This window comes from Haliaeetus leucocephalus, unplaced genomic scaffold (genome assembly GCF_000737465.1).
Source record: "Haliaeetus leucocephalus isolate CR32 unplaced genomic scaffold, Haliaeetus_leucocephalus-4.0 Scaffold702, whole genome shotgun sequence".
Classification (NCBI taxonomy): domain Eukaryota; kingdom Metazoa; phylum Chordata; class Aves; order Accipitriformes; family Accipitridae; genus Haliaeetus; species Haliaeetus leucocephalus.
Window position 1 is genome coordinate 1,720,488 of NW_010973138.1, and position 19,205 is coordinate 1,739,692.

The 19,205-nt window shown below is 44.8% G+C and overlaps 1 protein-coding gene across 1 annotated transcript; it reads left to right on the plus strand.

Annotated features, from left to right (window-relative positions):
- Positions 1-413: 413 nt before the first annotated feature.
- Positions 414-18,155, plus strand: TMPRSS3 (transmembrane protease, serine 3). Its single transcript, XM_010580288.1, has 13 exons — positions 414-431; positions 1,853-1,997; positions 4,006-4,116; positions 5,130-5,246; positions 7,075-7,198; positions 8,250-8,375; positions 9,107-9,150; positions 9,916-10,081; positions 10,330-10,499; positions 12,135-12,230; positions 13,398-13,540; positions 15,033-15,185; positions 18,135-18,155. Exons 1-13 carry the CDS (start codon positions 414-416, stop codon positions 18,153-18,155), a joined length of 1,434 nt encoding a protein of 477 aa, XP_010578590.1.
- The last annotated feature ends 1,050 nt before the right edge of the window (positions 18,156-19,205 follow it).

A 19,205-nucleotide genomic window follows, 5' to 3' on the forward strand; every position in this document is an offset into this window, starting at 1 on the left:
CTGGGGCTTCTGCCTTCTGCCACCCACAGCTGTCAGCAGACTTCTCAGCTGCACGAGTTTTGATAAAAGATGAGCAAGCGGGAGCCTGGGCAGTTTGAGGTGCTCCTTTGCTGAGGGGTTACAGAAAGGTTTGCAAATACTACAATATTACCTGACGCTCTTAGGCTAATTAAAAAGCATGCTGAATTTTTATCTTCCCCTTTCCGTAGCCATGCCATCCGGGGCTACCTGATACCCCTCACCAGGTTGAATTACACAGGCTGCTGCCATAATGCCGTATGCAGCAGATAACTGAACGGGCAGCTGTGGGCAGCTCAGTGAAAACCTTTCCAGAGCAGACTGGCCTAGCAACCTCAGAATTTCCTTTTGGTTTCTTTTGATAATGAAGAAAGAAAACAGTTTTGCTTTTAACTATGACTTCTCAGGAAGAGGTGAGTGAAGCTTTAGGAGCATGTGATACCCTCTAAACAAATGCCACATCAGTGTTTAGCTTTTGTGTAGTATACTTCACAATGCTGTTTTGTTTCCTGATGGACAATTCACGTACGAGTTAGAAGGCTTTTTTTTTTTTTTAATATTTAAAAATCATGCACAGCAAGCTGTCCTTTTCTCTGCCTTAAAGCTAGCAGATTCTATATAAAATTTAATTTATGTTCATTGAAATGTACATGAAATTTTATCAAATGAAAGAATAGAAATATTATTTTAGTTGTTTGCTGAAAGGTGAAAAGATATTCCAGGTGACTTAAAGATATAGTGTTCACAGACAAAACACGTATTCTTTGCCTATAATGTGTCATTGTAAGCATTTTCTGGGACTGACTCTGCAAACACACTGCTTTTACAGCATACCAGCTCCACTATCTTTAACAAACCTAGACGTATTTCACATCACTGTGAGCTCAAAAATCTGATTCCTTTTGCCAGTGACATTGTGCAGAGCCAGACTCAGAAATTAGCATTTCAAATCTATTTACCCTGAATTCTATTGTAGCCTGTTTTGTTTTTCACTGTGTATAAAGCGATCAAAGGTTTTCTGGAGTAAAACTCAGTGGGGCCCTGCATGAGTATCCTGTCAGGTGCTGCGCAGGTGTCATATGCTTTTTAGTCTTTCTCTTGTTTCCTATTGCAATTAAAGAGCAGGGGATGGATTCACACCCCCAGTGTGAGTTATTAAAGGTATCTGTGGTGCTTAGAGAAATCTGAACAAAAATTAACTTCAGTAGTTTGCTGGTAAATTAATTATAAGAGCTCCTCTCATGAAGGTTAAGTACATAACAAGGTACTGCATCCAGCTCTGGAGCCCTCAGCACAGGAAAGACACAGACCTGCTGGAGCGGGTCCAGAGGAGGGCCACAAAAAAGATCAGAGGGATGGGACACCTCTCCTGTGAGGACAGGCAGAGAGAGTTGGGGTTGTTCAGCCTGGAGAAGAGAAGGCTCCGGGGACACCTTATTGAGGCCTTTCAGTACTTAAAAGGGGCTTATAAGAAAGATGGGGACAAACTTTTTAGCCCGGCCTGTCATGATAGGACAAGGACTAATGGCGTTAAACTAAAAAAGGGCAGATTTAGACTAGATACAAGGAAGAAAGTTTTTACAACGAGGGTGGTGAAACACTGGCAGAGGTTGCCCAGAGAGGTGGTAGATGCTCCATTCCTGGAAACATTAAAGGCCAGGTTGGACGGGGCTCTGAGCAACCTGATCTAGTTGAAGATGTCCCTGCTCATTGCAGGGGGGTTGGACTAGATGACCTGTAAAGGCCACTTCCAACCCAAACCATTCTATGATTCTATGATAACATTTTACAAGGTGATCATCTTCTTTTTTTCTTTTTTCTCCCGTTGAGTCAGGTACAAGAGACAAATCCCACTACTGGAAGTCTTGAAATCATCTCTATTACAGAAGATGAACCACCAGTACCAGAAATTCAGTTTTCCTTCAAAAGATTTTTCTGCATACCACAAGCAAAAGTGGACCCCACTGCAAATGGATCTGGTAGGGATACGGCACAGCTTTTTGACTTTTGTAATCTAAATGGCTAATGTAGGTCTTTAGGCTTGCAAAACTATGCTAGCCCACTCAGTCAGAGAAAACAATCCCTTAGAGGAAGAAGAAACACAACCTCACTCCCCCAGCCGTGAGGTTTGCCAGGGTATTAACAGATGATGACTTCTTGTGTCGGCTTGCATGCGCAAGCATTTTTCACAGCCAGATTATTCACACACTTCAGCCACATAGCAAATATTTGCCCACGCTTTTCAGACACATTTTTGAATGGCTTATTTGAAATTTTACCAACCTGGAAACTGGTCTATTAAAAAAACTGAATATACAATTACAGCAGCATTGGAGGAATAGCATGCATGTTTGCTACTTCCCATAGGTTTAGTGGCAAAAATAATCATTAACTCCAACAGGGGCAGGCTGAGCATCAAGGATGAAAATAGAGCAATTTAATTTTCTAGTCCATTAGCTACTACAGCTGTCTAAGATTTTTGGCATACCAGACACCAACTCCATTGCCAACATCAGTTATTCAGCTGCTGCTGAGAGAGTCTGTGTAGGCTGGGATTTACTTGTCAGTCTATACGCACTGGGAGACACTCCTCATCCTTGACCAATTTTAAGTGTCTGCCAATCTCAAACTCAAAGCTTGAAGAATGAGGCGGTTAAGAGCTGCATGAATTATAATTGAAGACAAGGTTCTGCCAGTTCCTATGTGTGCCCATGACCGAGCTGTGTATCCCATTTTCCCACAGTTTGCTGTTTGTATGTATGAATACACTTGAAACAAGTGAATCATTCATTATTTTCAGTGGAATCTGTTGCTGTCTTCCAGATTGACAATATCACTAAGTTGAGGTCAGCCATGGAGGTGGTTGGTGAACAGGACTCGTCCAGCTCATGAAATGTATTCAGCAATTACTACTGATATAGATTTTAACTTTGTATGCGTCTTTTTTCCTTGAAAACTCAAAACTCAGGCTTGAACCATTGCTCAGGTGTCTCCTTGTCTTTATAGCAAAACTTTGAATGGAACGCCTTTCCTCACATTTTTCAAGACTAGTTTGGGGGTCCCTTTTTTTGCAAATTTAGCTTTCTATCATTTTCAGTTAACCTTGCTTCCAAGTCCAAAAAGGACCAGTGACTTTCCTCCTTCTTGTCTTGAACACCTATTTACTAGCTAGTCCTGTCTTTTTCCAATATCCTTGCTCCTGTTCGAATCTTTAGGCTCCTCTTACTTGTTTCTGCGCCTCTGTTACTCCAGCTCTGAAGGAATGCATCATGCACAGGACTTAGCTCCCTGGTGCACAAGCCAGAGCTCTGTGGCCTCTGTCCTTGTCCCAGGATTTCTGTTGTCCCAGACACAGTGCTCAGAGCAGTGTCCAGCTGGGGCTACAGCTGGAGGGAGCACTGGGACCACAGGCTTGGTACCAGCAAGAGTCAGAAGGCATCACAGACAGGAACAGTCATAAGGAGGAGACTCAACCTAGTTTGTTCTTTGCTACTTCCACTGAAAGAATTTATTAGTCCACTTGAGCTTTCTGAAGTCTTCAGAGAGTATACCTGTACCCTGCACACAAGTTTGATTACACAAACAAAACAGATCTGAACTTCATTTTTATTCTGGGACTCATGTTTTCAGGAGAGGTGCTTGTATACTTCTAAAGCTCGCAGTGTGATGTAGCCCAGGAAAACAAAAATTTAGAGCTCATATTCTCGATTGCATTGAGGACAGGCCAGGTGCTCTGTAAGGGTACGATTCAGACCCCTTGCAAGGCAAATGCTGAAGCGCTGTCTGAGAGCACCAGCCACATCCAAAGCACTCGGAGCCTTCTCAGCCCCTGAGCCAGGGGATCCGAACCACTCCAGGTCAGGTCAGCTCACAAAGTGTATGCAGGTGTTAGTACTGCCATCTAGTTTAATGTTAGATAAATCTTTTTCATTGCAAACTCAAGCTGGTTTAACTTCACAGAAGCTGTTCTCTCTGTTTGGCTTCTAGGAGATATCGAACCACCTTCAATGTGCCATGTTTTTATCTCCCTAAAATACTTTCCATATATCTGTGGTTTATTCCTTGCAGTAATCCTAGCAGTTGCCATTGGCCTGGGAGGTGAGTACAATTAGTTATTCATTAAGTTCTCGCTTAACCATTCAAATGCTTAATTTTTCATGAGCCTTTTACTTAGGATGGAATTAAACTGCTACTGTGGCTTGTTTGCTGAAGCAAAAAATCTTGTTGATGTGATGGCTTTAAATTTTATTTACATGTAGGGACAAAATAGATCTGGCACTCATGAGAGGATTGGTGTAATATTCACAACACTGAGGAACCCACAGCTCCAGGAAACCTTTGTCTAGTAAAACTTCATTGATTCCCCTTGGGTGGTGAGCTAAGAGTTTAGAAATTGGGGGATGCTTCAGGTAGCACACATCATATTTTTGTCCTGTAATTCAGTTCTCTAAGTTTGTTCTCAAAGAATTAAAGAACTTTCCCCTATCACAAACAACTCCTACAAAGGAAAAGAAAATGCAGAATGAGTTTAGTTGCAACTGGAAAGTGTGACCTGCCCAGGTTTAGGTGCCAAATGTGTTGATGTTACAGCAGTGCCTTCACACCTGCAATGGGAATAAGCTTGCGGGAGGTTGAGGCATCCCCTCAGGAAGAGAGTGCACTGGCCATGTTTTGCAAGGGAGACCCTTGCAAGGACTGTTGTGGTTTAACCCCAGCCAGCAACTAAGCACCACGCAGCCACTCACTGTACCAGCTACTAGGAAGACAATTAACTCCATCCCAGCTGAAACCAGGACAGTCTCCTTGCTTTGCTGCTGAGGGGCTGAGGCACCAGGCAAAAACTCGCCCTGGAGTGAAACATGAACTGGGTAGAGGGAGCTGGGAAGGAGTAAGCACAGACAACAAGGCTGACTCATCCTACGAGTCATTACTAATGGATAAGTTTAGCAGCAGCATGTGGCAACCTCCAGGTTGTATTTCAAAAGTTCCTAGAGTACAGGAGTTGTCTTTTCCTTAGCAAGACAGAAATCTGGCCAGATAATGGAAGTCAGAAGTGTTAAATTAATATCCAAGTGTGTTTTCATCACCCTGTTTTCTTTCATTCTTGTTAGTCCAATACAACTGCATTGGGAAGTTTCGCTGCCGATCATCCTTTAAGTGTATCCAGAAATCAGCCAGGTGCAATGGTGTCTTCAACTGTAAAGAAGGGGAGGATGAGTACGGATGTGGTAATTTAAATTTGATTATAAATCCCTCCTACCTCCTCCTGTAGCATCTGGCACGTTATCAAGAAATGCATGTTGTAAAGAGTTTGGGTGAGACAAGAAAGGTAGAGACTGATGGATTATCTAAATCACCACTTCAGAAGAACAACCTCTCTGAGGTATTGATTTACAGTTTCTGAGAAATCAGACTGCTCTTAAGGTAAATGTGATGATTGCTGAATACTGCTACTGCCATATTGGGCATGTTTCCCCATTAGAAGTCTAGATACTTTTTAACTGCTAACATTTCCTCTGCCTGCAAGGTATACCAACACTGCATTATGGTGTGCATATACAGCACTCTCTGTATTCACTGGCACACAGTTGTGTTGTGTCATTTTTGAAGATTGCAAAAGCCTGTTATTATCTTAGGGGACGTGGGAAGGGGAGTGGTCAGCACTGCCTGTTGTGCGTTGAGTACTGTGGAGTTTGCTGCTTCATGCGTGAAATGTATGCTCCCATGCCAGAGTTTCTCTCTGTAATGGTTTAGGGAATCACAGGGCCATTTTAAATGGTCCCTCCCTGTCCTGTGCTATGGAAGATGACTGTGGTGTTTGCAGCCACTGGGGGGAAAAGGACTCTAATATTAGTAAACAGAATAACTTATTTTTAGATCAGTGCACTTGTCATTCTGACTCCTGCACCTACAGGCAAGGAGGCAGCACAGCTTTCTGTCTGTGCAGCACGAGGAATGACAAGAACCATGAGCATTTGGCTGCAGCTAACCCCGCACAATCCTTTCAACCTTTGGCGTGTTTTCCCCAGGGAGGCTTCAGGCCTCAGTGGAGCCTGTGGGCAATACGTCTGCTTTTCTTGTCTGCCTTTGCAGTGCCATAACGCTGGCCTGTGGGTGCCTGCGGGGAACCCCCTGTCCGGCAGTGACCATGTGCATGGCCTCCCTTCTCCCTGGGAAGACCAGGTAGACATGGACTCTCCCAGGTCCAGGTGCCTCCTCCTCATCCAGGGCCCTGCGCCCCAGCAGCGGCGGTGGTGCGGGGTGCAGGTGTGAGGAAGACATGGCAACATGCAGGACAAAGGGACTGTGGGTGATGGCTCTGTACCTGGGCCCCCGGCAGTATTTCCCCATCGGTCTCTTGGCCGGAGGCAGCACAGCTGGCAGCAGTGCCGGCTCCATGGGCCAGGCTGGTGTGAAGAGCTGCCCGTGGGGAAGGGCTGTGCTGAGCAGAACCGGGCTGGCACGGGGAGGGAGTCCCTGGGAGACGAGCTCCCAACCTGCGTGTCTCTCCTCTCCCCAGCCTTTACACGCTCATCAGCCCAGACACGCCAGCCCCATTTGAGCAGAGGGAAACAGGTAGGAAACTCCATGGGAGGCCAGGGACGGCAGGGTGCAAACACATCCACCTCTCTGACTGTGCTGTGCAGCGCGGGAGGTGTCAACCACCTCTCATCATGTGTCTTGATCGTAGGTTTCCTTGGTGCCAAGCACTTGCAGCTCCAACTCACTGCAATCAGCAAGACTTGCTTAGGCTCACTGGAGGGCAAGGCAGCGCTCTCCGTCTGTATTAGAGCTAGCATCCCCTACCCATTCCCATGAGCCTAGAATTTTTCCTCCTGGCTGTTCTAGCTCAGCGTGCCTTGGTTCCCTTCCTTAAGGGGGAAGAAAAAAGGCACAGAAAAATTCTGTCGAAGGATCCAAGCGATGAAAAAGACAAATAGCAAAAACTCAGTGATCCAAGAAATGCGGACGCCACAGTGGTGCATTGATGCTGTTGTGTACCCGGCGGTTCTTCTTCACAACTCACTCAGGCTTTTCTTCTCCTGAATCTCAAAGTCAGGTTGAGTGGCAAGAAAGCAGTGCTGCAAGTGTTCACTTCTGGATCTTGGCGAACAGTCTGCTCTGACGACTGGAAAGCAGAGTATGGAAATACTACCTGCAAACACCTGGGTTTCTCGAGGTATGAACACGAAATGGAAGAAACCCTGTTTGGCATTTTGAACAAACTCTGAGGTTTTCAATCTTTCTAATGAAATCTTGTATTAGTCTGTGCTTAGAAAGAAAAATGGATTCAACAATCCACCTTTGTGAACGATATGGTTGAGGAGATTTGGGATGATGTGGGAAATAGTCCTGAATACTTGTGCACCGCAAATACCATTTATTACTGCTATAAATCCTGGATGATGGCTAAATACAATGGTTTGGTTAAATCTTCCCTATGGGGTGCAGGTGCCTGAATCCTACTTGTCTCTCGAGTAGCTTACAGCCTGTCAGAGAGGCACTAAAAAACATATGAGCATTTTCCATCTCTCTTACTTCCTCTGTAGAAAAATCATATGTACAATTCAAGTCATGACATCTGTTAGGAATTAAGGTCCACCTCACAATTAGAGAAGAACCTGTCAAGGCGATTATTACTGCGTTGATACCATTCCTGAAAAATGCCATTTCTTTCACAAACTTTCACAACTGAGAAAGAGTTTGAAGTTGTGACTTGCAGTGATGCTTTGTCATTTCTTACAATGGCGTCATTCTGATTTCTGCGCATTATAGTTAACAGTATAAAGCTTCTTTTAATAAATTCTTGCTGCCTTTAGAATAAAATACATCTCAATTGTTCAACAAAAAGGACAGGAAAAAAATTACAAATTATTCATCCTCCCTGCTGCAAAACATAACTCTAGAAAAATGAGACAATGAGCTTGTTAGTGTTTCAGGAAATGTGCCAACCAGTTACAATAAAAGCTTTATTACAATGTTAGAATTAAAATTTACTTTCTCTGCTGGTTAAATGCCTCTCAGCATGTGTGACTTCCACATGTGATTATGGCAAAAATACATGTACATCGTAAGAGGTATTTCTTGGGGAGGATAGGATTACTTCATGAAGTGTCAGAATCCAATTATTGCGGTTGCTACACTGGGTTTTCATTAGCTGAACCGCTGAATTATTTCAACAGATTACTGAAATGCTGTCTGAGAAAGCTGTGTTTATGGTTTATTTGCAGTTACGTGAGTTCAGGTTACCTGCCTGTGGCTGCAGTTGAAAAACAGTTTCAAAGACATTTCGTGTCCCTCAGCCACTGGTTATCAGCTGATCAAGTGACATCCCTGCACAACGCAACAAACCTCAGGTATGCCTCAGCTTGTTTATTCTGACAGAAAGAGAGCAATCAGTAAGGGAGAATTACTAATAGTTTGAGATTGTTGCCTATTTTTTCAGGCATGTAGTACTTCATAGGCGGTTGGGGATGTTATGCATCATAGACCAGGGTTCAGTACCAGCCTTGCTGTAATACGAATTAAGAGTCTGATCCAAGGCCCATTAAAATCAACAAAGGCTTTAAAATGAGCTATTTGAAAAGCCTTTTTGTCCCATGATCCCTTTTTTTGCAAATGAATAGACACCAGGCTCTTATCTTTTTCCATTGTGATGCAGTTTGTTTCAGTTTACAGATCCCTAGATATTTCCCAGTGGGCTTATGAACCTTTTATGGTCCATTTCTTCCTCCTGACAATTGCTTGTTTTTCTTAGTTACCTTTCACTGAGAAGCAAGCTATGGATCCAAGGAGACTACAGATCACATGTTGGAAATTGCTAATGAGCCTCCCCTCGTGTAAGAGTGAAGCAGTCTTCAGCAGGGCAGCATATGGTCTGCAGGCTCCTGATGGTGTCTAAGCTCCTAACTTAAGTATTTCGGCTAAATGCCCTAAGTAGATTGGATGAGTACATGGCTTTGTACTTCTTTCAATATATGAGTTACTTATATTGATGTGCACATAGCTGTACAGGAAGATGACACAATATTGAAAAAAAACAGTATTTGTGAATTGGAACTAATACTGCACTGTCTTTTCATCTTAGAGAGGAATGCACTTCTGGCAATGTGATCATCTTAAAATGTTTGGGTAAGAATCAGGAAAAGGGAAAATAAAATCAGAAACTGTCCTTCATCCACTGCATGGCAAGAATTGGAAGGAATTGTGTACTGAGGGCATACTATACTGTCAGTTTATCACACCAAAGAAAAATTGTATTTCTTATACAAAATTTAAAAGAATTTCAGAAGTAAGAATAGGCTGGGAGGGTAGTTTGGGAGCATCAGGTAGCAGGAGGATTTTGGTGAGAATCACAGTAGGAAGTAGACGTTTTAAGGTTTGTGAGTTGAGTCCACGGACTGATGCTGTAAAGCCAACTCTTTGCCGTCTCAACGGGGAAAGGGAAGTTCAGTCTTAACATTTGAACTTTCATCCCACACCTCTCCATGTCAGCTAGTTTTCAGATTGGGATATGAAAAGTCAAAAAAACAACGGCAAAATAATCACCAGGGGAGGGGAGATGCTTCAGCCTGCCTATGGGGGCCCCTGGGACCCTGTGCATTTAAGGAGGGCAGAACAGTGGGGTTTACAGCTCAGCTGAGTGCTACGACCGCAGGGGAGAAGATGTGAGCCCCACAGCCCCCATACCAGCTGCCCGACATGATGCTGTAGGGATGGCAGGGAGGAGGAGAAACCTCTGGGGGCAGCCACAGCCCGAGATGTGGGCCACGGTGATGGGGACGGTCCTGCTGCAGAGACCTCCCAACCTCAGCAAGGCTGGGAGTAGAGGGGCTGAAGGGGACCAAAACCATGCCTGCGTTTCCTCCGTGGACCATAACCTTTGCTTTCTGGCAGCGTGTGGGACACGGGCCAGCTACGGGCCACGGATCGTGGGGGGCAACGTGTCCTCCCCCCGTCAGTGGCCCTGGCAGGTCAGCCTGCAGTTCCACGGGCACCACCTCTGCGGAGGGTCCGTCATCACCCCGCGCTGGATCATCACAGCCGCCCACTGCGTCTACGAGTAAGTCCATAAATCACCTTGTTGGGGGTGTCCCACTGACCCCACTTGCAGCAGGTCTGTGTGGGGGCCCGCTGCAGAGGAGGGCAAATGCACTGTGCTTTCTCTTAAAAATAAACTGCAGGAGAGATTGGGTTATCTTTACTTCACGGGCTTGCTCCGTAACATTTAAACCATATCTCTCTCTCTTCTTGCAAGAGTGCAAGTCTTTACTGAAAAAAGTCTCTCTCTCTCTTACCTCTTTGTTTCAGCCTGTACTTGCCGAGCTCGTGGAGTGTGCAGGTTGGTTTTGTGACTCAGCAAGACACCCAGGTTCACCCATATTCAGTGGAAAAAATTATATACCATCGCAATTATAAACCCAAGACGATGGGAAATGATATAGCACTGATGAAACTGACAGCACCGCTTACTCTCAATGGTAATTCTTTCTGTTAGCTTTCACTTGACTTTCCCAACTTTCTAGCTAAAAGCAAGAAGGGTCTTTCCTGCCACAGACAGGGAAATTTCTGTTGGCACCCTATGCGCGGCCCAGGACAGTCGAGTGGATCCCCACCACCTCTGAAAGCAGTGAGATGTGCAGCGTAGATGTAGCCAGCCTGCGGCTGTGATGGCAAGGCAGCGATCCCTGTTCAGACTGCGCTGGCAGAAACCCTCCAGCCTCAGTATCAGGAATTCCTCTGTGCTCGATATTCAGGCACAGAGAGCAACAATGTGGTCACAGGGCTCTGCAAAATGTTCCCAGTCCATTCTGGTATTGGCTTACTGAAGGCATTTAATAACAGGCAAGCATTAACTTCATTCTTTCTAAATATTTTTCCTATCTAAAATAAATGCCCTACCTCATTTTACTTGTAGGTCACAGAGGTTTTTATCACATCCTTTCTGTAAGTATAGGGAGATCCAGCAGTGTCCAAAGCTGAAAATCAAGCTTAAATTTCAAAGAGAAGAAAAGGCAATTCAAATATAATGAAGCTTTTAAATTAAAACTACTTTTATTTTCTCAGCAGGATGCTACCTACAGCTGACAGTTAGTGAATTGAAATAACGTATAATAATATTGTATGAATTTAAATGATCACCTGCCAATACCTCCTAATCCCTGTGAGCTCTCTGCAATGGGTAGCTGGCTCTCTGTGATGCATCTAGACTGTCAGTTCCTAAATCAATTCCCTTGAAATACTTTAAACTTCCAGTTCGAATGAAAATTAAGCTGGATTTTGTTCTGGTTTATATCTCAGCTAGTGCTGTTTTCTTTTGCTCGGGAATAAGTCTGGGATGCTGTCAAGAACAGTAATGGTTCCACACCTGAGTGAGACACCCACTATGCCCTGGGCGACAGGGGGCAGCCTGGGGGGGGCTTGGAGGTTCCACGCTGGGGGCTTGATGCTTTGAGCTGGGATCGTTGCACTGTGGAAAGCTGAACCACTAGGAATTGCCCAGTAATACCTCGTATCTTCCGTCCCTTCGCTCAGTGCCAGCTCATCTCGACACATCACAGTTGGCCCTGCAAGCATCAAACACTACTTGAGGCCCGGCATTCAGTGCCCCGGAGTGCAGAGGCACTGAAACTCTATGAGCCGATGGGGTGGGAAGCAAACAGCACCCCGGACATCTTGTTGTCCCTTCAGAAGAGTGCAGAGATGTGCACAGACGGCTCTTTGTACGTGCCACCGCACAAAACGTGTTAGGAGGTGCCGTGTAGTCGCGGCGCGGTTAGCCAAGGCCAGAAATGCCATGGGGTCTTTGATCTGCCCATCAGCTGTGTACGCCGTGCATTTCTTGTTTGCTCATTCTTCAGTTTATTGACCTGCCAACACCTCCTTCTGTTGCTTTATTCTTGAAACTACTTAGGCCTGGTGTGGGTACTGTTCCAGACCTATGGTATTGGCTGCAAGACAAAAGACCTGCCAAACTGCCAGGCTATTTGTGTGGGGAGTGGGTGGTGTTCATAACAAGGTCACAGCAAGCCGAATCCTCAAGTTTTACTGGGTCATACAGTTTTTTGCTGAATTTTAAAAGCGATTCTCTCTTATCTCTCTCTTTTTTAAAATAGGTCACATAGAGCCAATTTGTCTGCCTAATTTTGGTGAACAGTTCCCAGAAGGGAAAATGTGTTGGGTATCAGGATGGGGAGCAACTGTGGAAGGAGGTATTTGAAATGGTCTGCTGTTGATTACACTACATGAAAACATCTCACATACAGTAAATACAGGATTTTGCTGGAGCATTGTTCAACATTAGATTTTCTCGAATATCTTGGGGCGCGGGGAAGAAGACATATTGCTAAATCTCATGCTTACCCTGAATTGCAAAAGTGCTGTACAAACCCTTATCACAAGGAATAGATGGGTACACTCTGTGAAAAGGTTGAAAATGACATGTAGACAGCAGCACTGCCCACAATCTTGCACTCAGCCTCAGTCAAACAGGCTGTGTCCTTTACAACTTCAAGCACAGAAAGCTCAGCATGAATGCAAGAATCGACCATCCATGTTTTCAGAGAAAGCATGTACAAATTTTCAAGCAGGTTGGATGATGCAGAAATTGAATCTGTGAACAATGTCACAAAGAAAAACAAATTTTTTATTTTTTTTTTCCATGACTCACAGGCCATGTTAATCAGTAATACATACCAAATCACTTTCATGTGAAAATGCTTGAGTTCTCAGGTCATTGTTTTTTATCATTCTTCATTCATCTCGTTTAACGTGTTCGCATTGTTCAGAGAACAAGAACAGCATATTACCTCACATACAGACAATAGCAAAAGGTGGGAAAAAAATGAAAGCAAGGTTTACCACATAAAAAGTCAGCTATAAATTGACAATAGACAGTGTGCAAATACTCCCATTTATAGAAATGATCCATTCAGACTCTGAATAAAATAAAAAAAAAAGAAAAATAAAATAAAAAAAAAAGAAAAATAAAATAAATCAGATGTTTGCAGATGATTTGTTGACTAAGAGAACAGGCAATAGATTCAAAATAAGTTTTGGCACTAGTATTGAAGACAGGGTCCAATTAGCTTTTAAGTTCATTACTGTCATTGATTGTCTAGTTTGAAGCAGAAACATAGGAGGTACAGCTTTATATTATATACCATGATAATCCACAGCTCTATAGAGTTGTTGGTTACTGGATTCTGTAAGTGATGAGACACCTAGTTGCCTTACTTGTATGTTGTCATATTAACCATATTTCTTTCACCCTTGCTTGCCAATTCTTCATATACTAAAATATTTTCTGTTTATAAATAGAGATTAACTTCAAAGATAGACAGTTTTTTTCTTTTTTTTTTTTGTTGTTTTTTCAACAGGTGATACATCTGACACCATGAATTATGCAGGTGTTCCTCTGATTTCTAATGCAATTTGCAATCACAGGGATGTCTACGGTGGGATCATAACTCCTTCAATGCTTTGTGCCGGTTTCCTAAAGGGAGGGGTAGACACCTGCCAGGTATGGAAGTTTCCAAACTGCAACTGTGCTCATTAACAGCTTCAACGGAAAAACATGAGTGATAAGTTATCAGAAGGCACTCCCAGGCTTTTCTTGGGCAAACATTTGGGGTTTTGCCATTTAATCTGTTTACCATGAATATCGGTCACTGTGCATGCATTCATATACTACAATTCCCTTCTTATACTTCTGTGGACCATATCTGCTACTTCTGAAGCCAAATTTACTTAAGACATTTCTTAACTTCTTGCATGTGCTACAGCATGGTGCCATCCTTTCTTTGCCCTGGCTGTGGCCTCTGCACTGCACTGAATCGCCATGCAGTGCACTGCACTGCACTGTGAGCAGCTCCGGAGACCTGCAAGGGGTAGAAACCCTGTGGTGAAAAGCAGCCAAAGTATATCTCAGTAGAGAAGCAGAAACATGTGATTTTGGAAAGAGTAGAGTGAGGCAGGGGAAGGAAGAAAGGGAAAGGTGTTTGAGTAACTCAGACGACTCGTAATGACTCTGGGGGAGAGGGGTTCATAGCAGTGATGGATCAGAGGATCCTTCACAACACAGGGTGGCGATGATTCAAAAATCACTGTCAGAGTCATGACGGTGCCCACCTTGTGCCAGGTCTCATCCCCATACACACTAATGTGGACTCACCCAGCTAGTCATGGCTAAAGAGCAAGGGCTGGGGAGGAAATTCATGTTTCCAGATTTGCTCAGTCCCAATTACACATGGGACAAGACAAAGCAAAGGCATTAGGTGCATGGATCTTCATTTAAGCACTGGTTTGCACAATGGTCCCAGCAAGGTACCTGGCACCAGCATGTCACTATGCCTGGGAGAGCTGCCCAAAGGGAGCATGTTTAGCATATGGCTCCAAGTGACAAAATGAGCCCTGCTCCCTTTTTCTCTGTTGTTGTGCTGGCTTTGCTGCTCATAGGGCAGGAAACTGCCCCAGCAAAATAAATTGGGAGTCTTCAGTACTTAGATGTGAGTCCATTGAGTCAAATCTGCTTAGCAATGTGTCCGGGAAGGGCCAGAAAAGCAGCGCGCAGGACTGCACACGGGAGCAGGCAGGGAAGGACGTGGGGTACTAACTTCTTGTTGCAACCCTGGGCTCGGCTCAGCTCAATAGCTAGGAGCTTTTTGAGAGAAGCAGCTGTGAGGGACCAAGACCATGGCACGGAGACTGCAGATTAGCGATGCCCTGCCCGCAGGACAGGCATGCTCCCCAGCACCTAAACGTTGTTTAATAGCAGGCTTCAACATTACTTCTGTTGTACTGTACTGCTAACTGGGGAAAGAAAAATAAGATCTAATACACATCTCTAAGAAGTCTCCAACTTCTGCTTAACATACGCTTTTCCCAGGACCCAGAACAGAGCGGAAACAGGAGACTTTGAATTACTGGACTATGCGTCTCCCCCTGCTCCCCCAAATACACATTCCCCTCCTTTTCTGGGGCACTGACGTTTGTTTTAATTCTTTGTCCTCCAGGGAGATAGTGGGGGCCCTTTAGCATGTGAAGATATGAGTATCTGGAAGTTGGTGGGGACCACCAGCTTCGGAGTGGGCTGTGCAGAAAAGAACAAGCCGGGCGTCTACAGCCGAACCACCTCCTTCCTGGACTGGATACACGAACAGATGGAGGTCTGGTTTTGCCCCGTCTCTCCATCTCCGGTTGTCGCTTTGCTCCGCCTGTGCCACACAGGGTTTAGCTCATATTTGTAACCCGGCTCAGTTGTGTCGTACGGGCACGTGCGGCCCCAGGGCGTGTTTGGGGGTGGGGGCAGGTCCGTGGGCAGAGCGGGCAGACCAGGGTGTGAGGGTCTTAGCGAGATGTGGGGGGCACAGGGGCAGGGGTAGAGAGGGGAGAGGAGCATGGGAGTGACTGGGGAGGGGGCCTGGAGGTGCAGAGCAGGGAGGTGTGACAGGGCTGAGTAAGGAGATGGGGGCCAAGGGAAGAGATGCTAGGGGACTTTACCTGAAGCCGTGAGGCTGCTACAAAAAAAGCCTGGGGAGTAGAAGCTGAGTGGGCCAAAGAAATGGGATGGGGGGAGACGGTGTTGGCTGGAAGGAAAGGAGAGCAGAGGCAAGGAAGTGGGAGGACGCTGCAGCCACCTTCACCTGACCCGAGGGTCTCCCACTCTCCGGAGACCACGTCCTCTGCTGTCAGCTCCCCTCCAGCGCTGCCAGAGAGGTGCTGGGTTCAGTCAGCTCAGCAGGGAGAGTCGTTGTGCTTCAGGTGGACTCCCAGGCAGGCATCTGTTGCCTAAGGAGAGGCATCTAGAGCCATTTTAGAGACCCCAGGCTGTCCTACCTGGCTCACAGGTACCTGCAGAAGGGCAAGGATCTGCAGCTAGCCCTTGTATCCACCATCCCCATGGGGGTGTCTCAGATGCCCTGCGATGGCTCAGGTAGATATGATAGAGGATCTATGGGAGACCTGAGGCCTTCCGGACCGACTGCTAGAGGTCAGGCAAAGTGCACTAAGACACCTCAAGTGGCACTAGATAGTGCGTGTGCAAGGCAAGTGAACCGTCCTCCACTGCCCTGGCAGGAGCCTAGACACACAGCTCACGGGCAGACACCTATGCACAGGCTCTTAATTGTCATTTTCTTAGCTTCAGGGGAAAGCCCCCCTAAGCACCAAAGCGTACGTCCCGTCCTGCTCTAGCCTGGTCCTCACAGACAGTGAAGCCAATGCTGCTATTCCAGCACCCAGTTTGCTGGAATGAATGAATGAATGAATGAATAGCAATGATGTTATTCCAGCACCAGCAATACAGCCCCCAGCCCAGACAGCTGTCTGTGCCACCGTGACAGTATGTGACAAAACCACTCCTGCCCCCGTCTCGTTTGTGAAATATGTGAGACTTCCTCCTCAAACCAAAGTGCCAATATCAAGCATTCACAGACAAGGAAATGCCTGAAATAAGGTTTTGTGTGCAATTTCAGCTCAGCCCCCCCATCTGTATATCATAGGACACACGCTGTTTTCACAACCTGTATTACAGATGGAGATTTATGCTATCACATGCCTATTTGTCACTCAACAAAGCTAAAGAAGACAGGATAACATTTCTAAATCTTTAAGACCTCTAATATTACTTTTTTTTTTCTTCCTCCCCAAATATATACATCATTGTGATTCATTTGCAGATACAGAAGCCCAGATGTTTCAGATGAAGAGTTCATATCCAATGAAAGCACAGATCTCCGTTATAAAGAAGTGATCAAGGGGAAAAAAGTACAGCTAAATCTTTGGTTAGCTAAATGCTGACATGTTATAATTTTTCACAGGGACATCCTTCAGATGTAAACATTAATTCATCAATTTATTCCCTTAGAAAGGATTTTCAGCTGCAGCGTAGAAACATGGACCTTTTTAATGGACTCTGAAACAAACCAAAAGAAAGTAGAACTAGTGTGCCTTTGAAAACGGGGCAAAGGGAATGGCTTGCACCTGGCAGATCTGTATTGTGGCATAATGGTCCTGATCTGCTCTTACCTGCTATTGCTCACCATGGACTGGGGTTCATTTCGTGTGTCCAGAAGTTTCTGTGCTTTCTTCAAACAAAATTAATTGTCATAGCTAAGGCTTACCAAAGGAGTTAGGAGAGAGATCCATTTTGATCTAAGAGATGCAAAATTGCAAGATAAGGAATTCGGCCAACAGCATGCCCTTAGAAGCTTTCTTTCTGGAAATTAGCTTTATAACAGCTCACCTTTCAGGGCTAATCATCTAATGCAAGGCATGATCAAAGAGGAGGCATTTGTGTTTTCTGATCTCCCATTTCCAGTTTTGAAACCTGAATAAAGCACTTCTGTCTCTCAGATTTTCAGGAGGGTACGAACACTTTGCTAAAGGCTCTCTCCTACGAGTGCAAAGGAAATGTTTTTTTATTGCTTTCCACTAAGTGGTGAAAATTAGTTGATGTCATTTAGCAAGATGTTTCTCCAACACTGTGAACAGAATTTCTGCTGCCTCCATTTTGAACAGCTCTCCCACTAGGGAGGAAGCAAAAAGTTTATAGCACTAAGGGGAGTGCCAGTGACCTACATGCATTACTGTCTGAGAAATATTATGCTTCTACTGTTAAATCTGAACAGACATGAAAGGTTCCCACCCCAGCAAAAAAAAGAAAAAAAAAGAAACCAGCAATGGAACAACTAAGAGGAAATAAAACAAACCCCTTCAAAGCCTACTTAGCTCCCCGTAAGCATGTGTCCCATGCATGCAGTATCTACCACTATTACTAATATATTCCTCCATCCCCCATAACCATATTTCTTTATGAGCCTTATGTTCCTGTCTCAGCTCATGCAAGGCTGAGAACCGGCGAACTAAAGCGGTGAGAGAAGCTGGTGGCATTTGCTCAGGTTCACAGTGTACGCAATGGGAATTGGACCACACCTCTTCTGTCGAGGTGGTGTGTTTATCTGAAGAACTTCAGCTGGCAGAAGTGGCTCCAGCAGCCCTGGGGTTCCTTTGGTGACCCTAGTATAGCAGGGGAAAAAAACAGTCATTCCCTTTCAGAGCTCAATAGGTGGCAACATGAGCATTTAAATAGATGCATAACTGGTTTTGCTTCCCAGAGAGAAGAACTGCAGACCTGAGGAGAGCGGCGGTGCGTTGGGCTTCTGAAAACCCACATCAGGCTCCAGCCCCACAGAAGGACCCACCACACTTTTCTGGACACTTGCTCTGAGCTTTGTACTTTTACAGACTACTTTTTACCATTTCTTTTTGGTACTGGTAACTGTACTTAATGAAAACTGTTGCACATTCAGCCTCTTTTGGATGGTAGAGGCAGCTGGATGCTCGATGATGGGTATGTGTATTTACTGTCAGCTACAGATTTCATATGTAGAGAAAGTGCTAAGACTGAAACCCCACTATGCTATCACAATAAAGTTTTGCAGGCATCATGAGTAAAAGACTAGAGCAACTTCAGATCAGGTTGCTAGCTATTATTTTAGTACTTAACTTCCAAAAACCAGACTACAAAAAGACTTTTCCTGAAAGCATTCATATATAAGATCCATGCTCTGTTGCACAGGGAGCAGCAGCTTTCTTTGAAGCCATAAAGCAAGCAGGAAGCAAGCAGTTGGCAATTTTGGCAAGCATTTGGCAAGTATGTTCAGCTCTTGTTAGGAAAAAAATCTCTGGATTCACATCTTTTATCATGTGGCTGTGAACAAAGTCCCTAAAAATTGAGTTCTTAGGTGTTTTCTTGTAGCAAATAGCTCTGAGATGAGCAACACATAGGCTGTAACTTTACTGAAAAAATCTGAGATTACTGAATAGTCTTAAAGGGAAGAGGGGCTTCTTTACTGCCTTTCAACAGGCTAGAGAGCCAAAATCGTTGCTCTATGATGCACCATGCAGTGCAATAGCCATTGAATACTCCCAAGCTCACGTCATGTAGTACAGTTCACCAAGGAACTCATACTCAGTCGCTTTCCCTGTTTTCCCTCCTTTTCTCTGTAGGCAGGACAATGTAGATCCCACACTCTTTGTACCTGTTAGTGGCATCAGTGGTGCAGATGAACTGATGCCAGCCAGGCAAGGGACAAAATATCTGAAGTGCTGCTGTGGTTTCCTGTTTTACCAGCCATTTTAATATAACAGCCTTGTGTTGTTAGGTTGGCAAATGCCTGATCTTT

What these genes read in the sequence shown, in the direction of transcription:
- TMPRSS3 (XM_010580288.1), top strand. An exon ending in GATCATCTTAAAATGTTTGG is followed by an intron (nt 9,151 to 9,915) that starts GTAAGAATCAGG and finishes GCTTTCTGGCAG; the next exon opens with CGTGTGGGACACGGGCCAGC. An exon ending in GGATACACGAACAGATGGAG is followed by an intron (nt 15,186 to 18,134) that starts GTCTGGTTTTGC and finishes TTTGCTTCCCAG; the next exon opens with AGAGAAGAACTGCAGACCTG.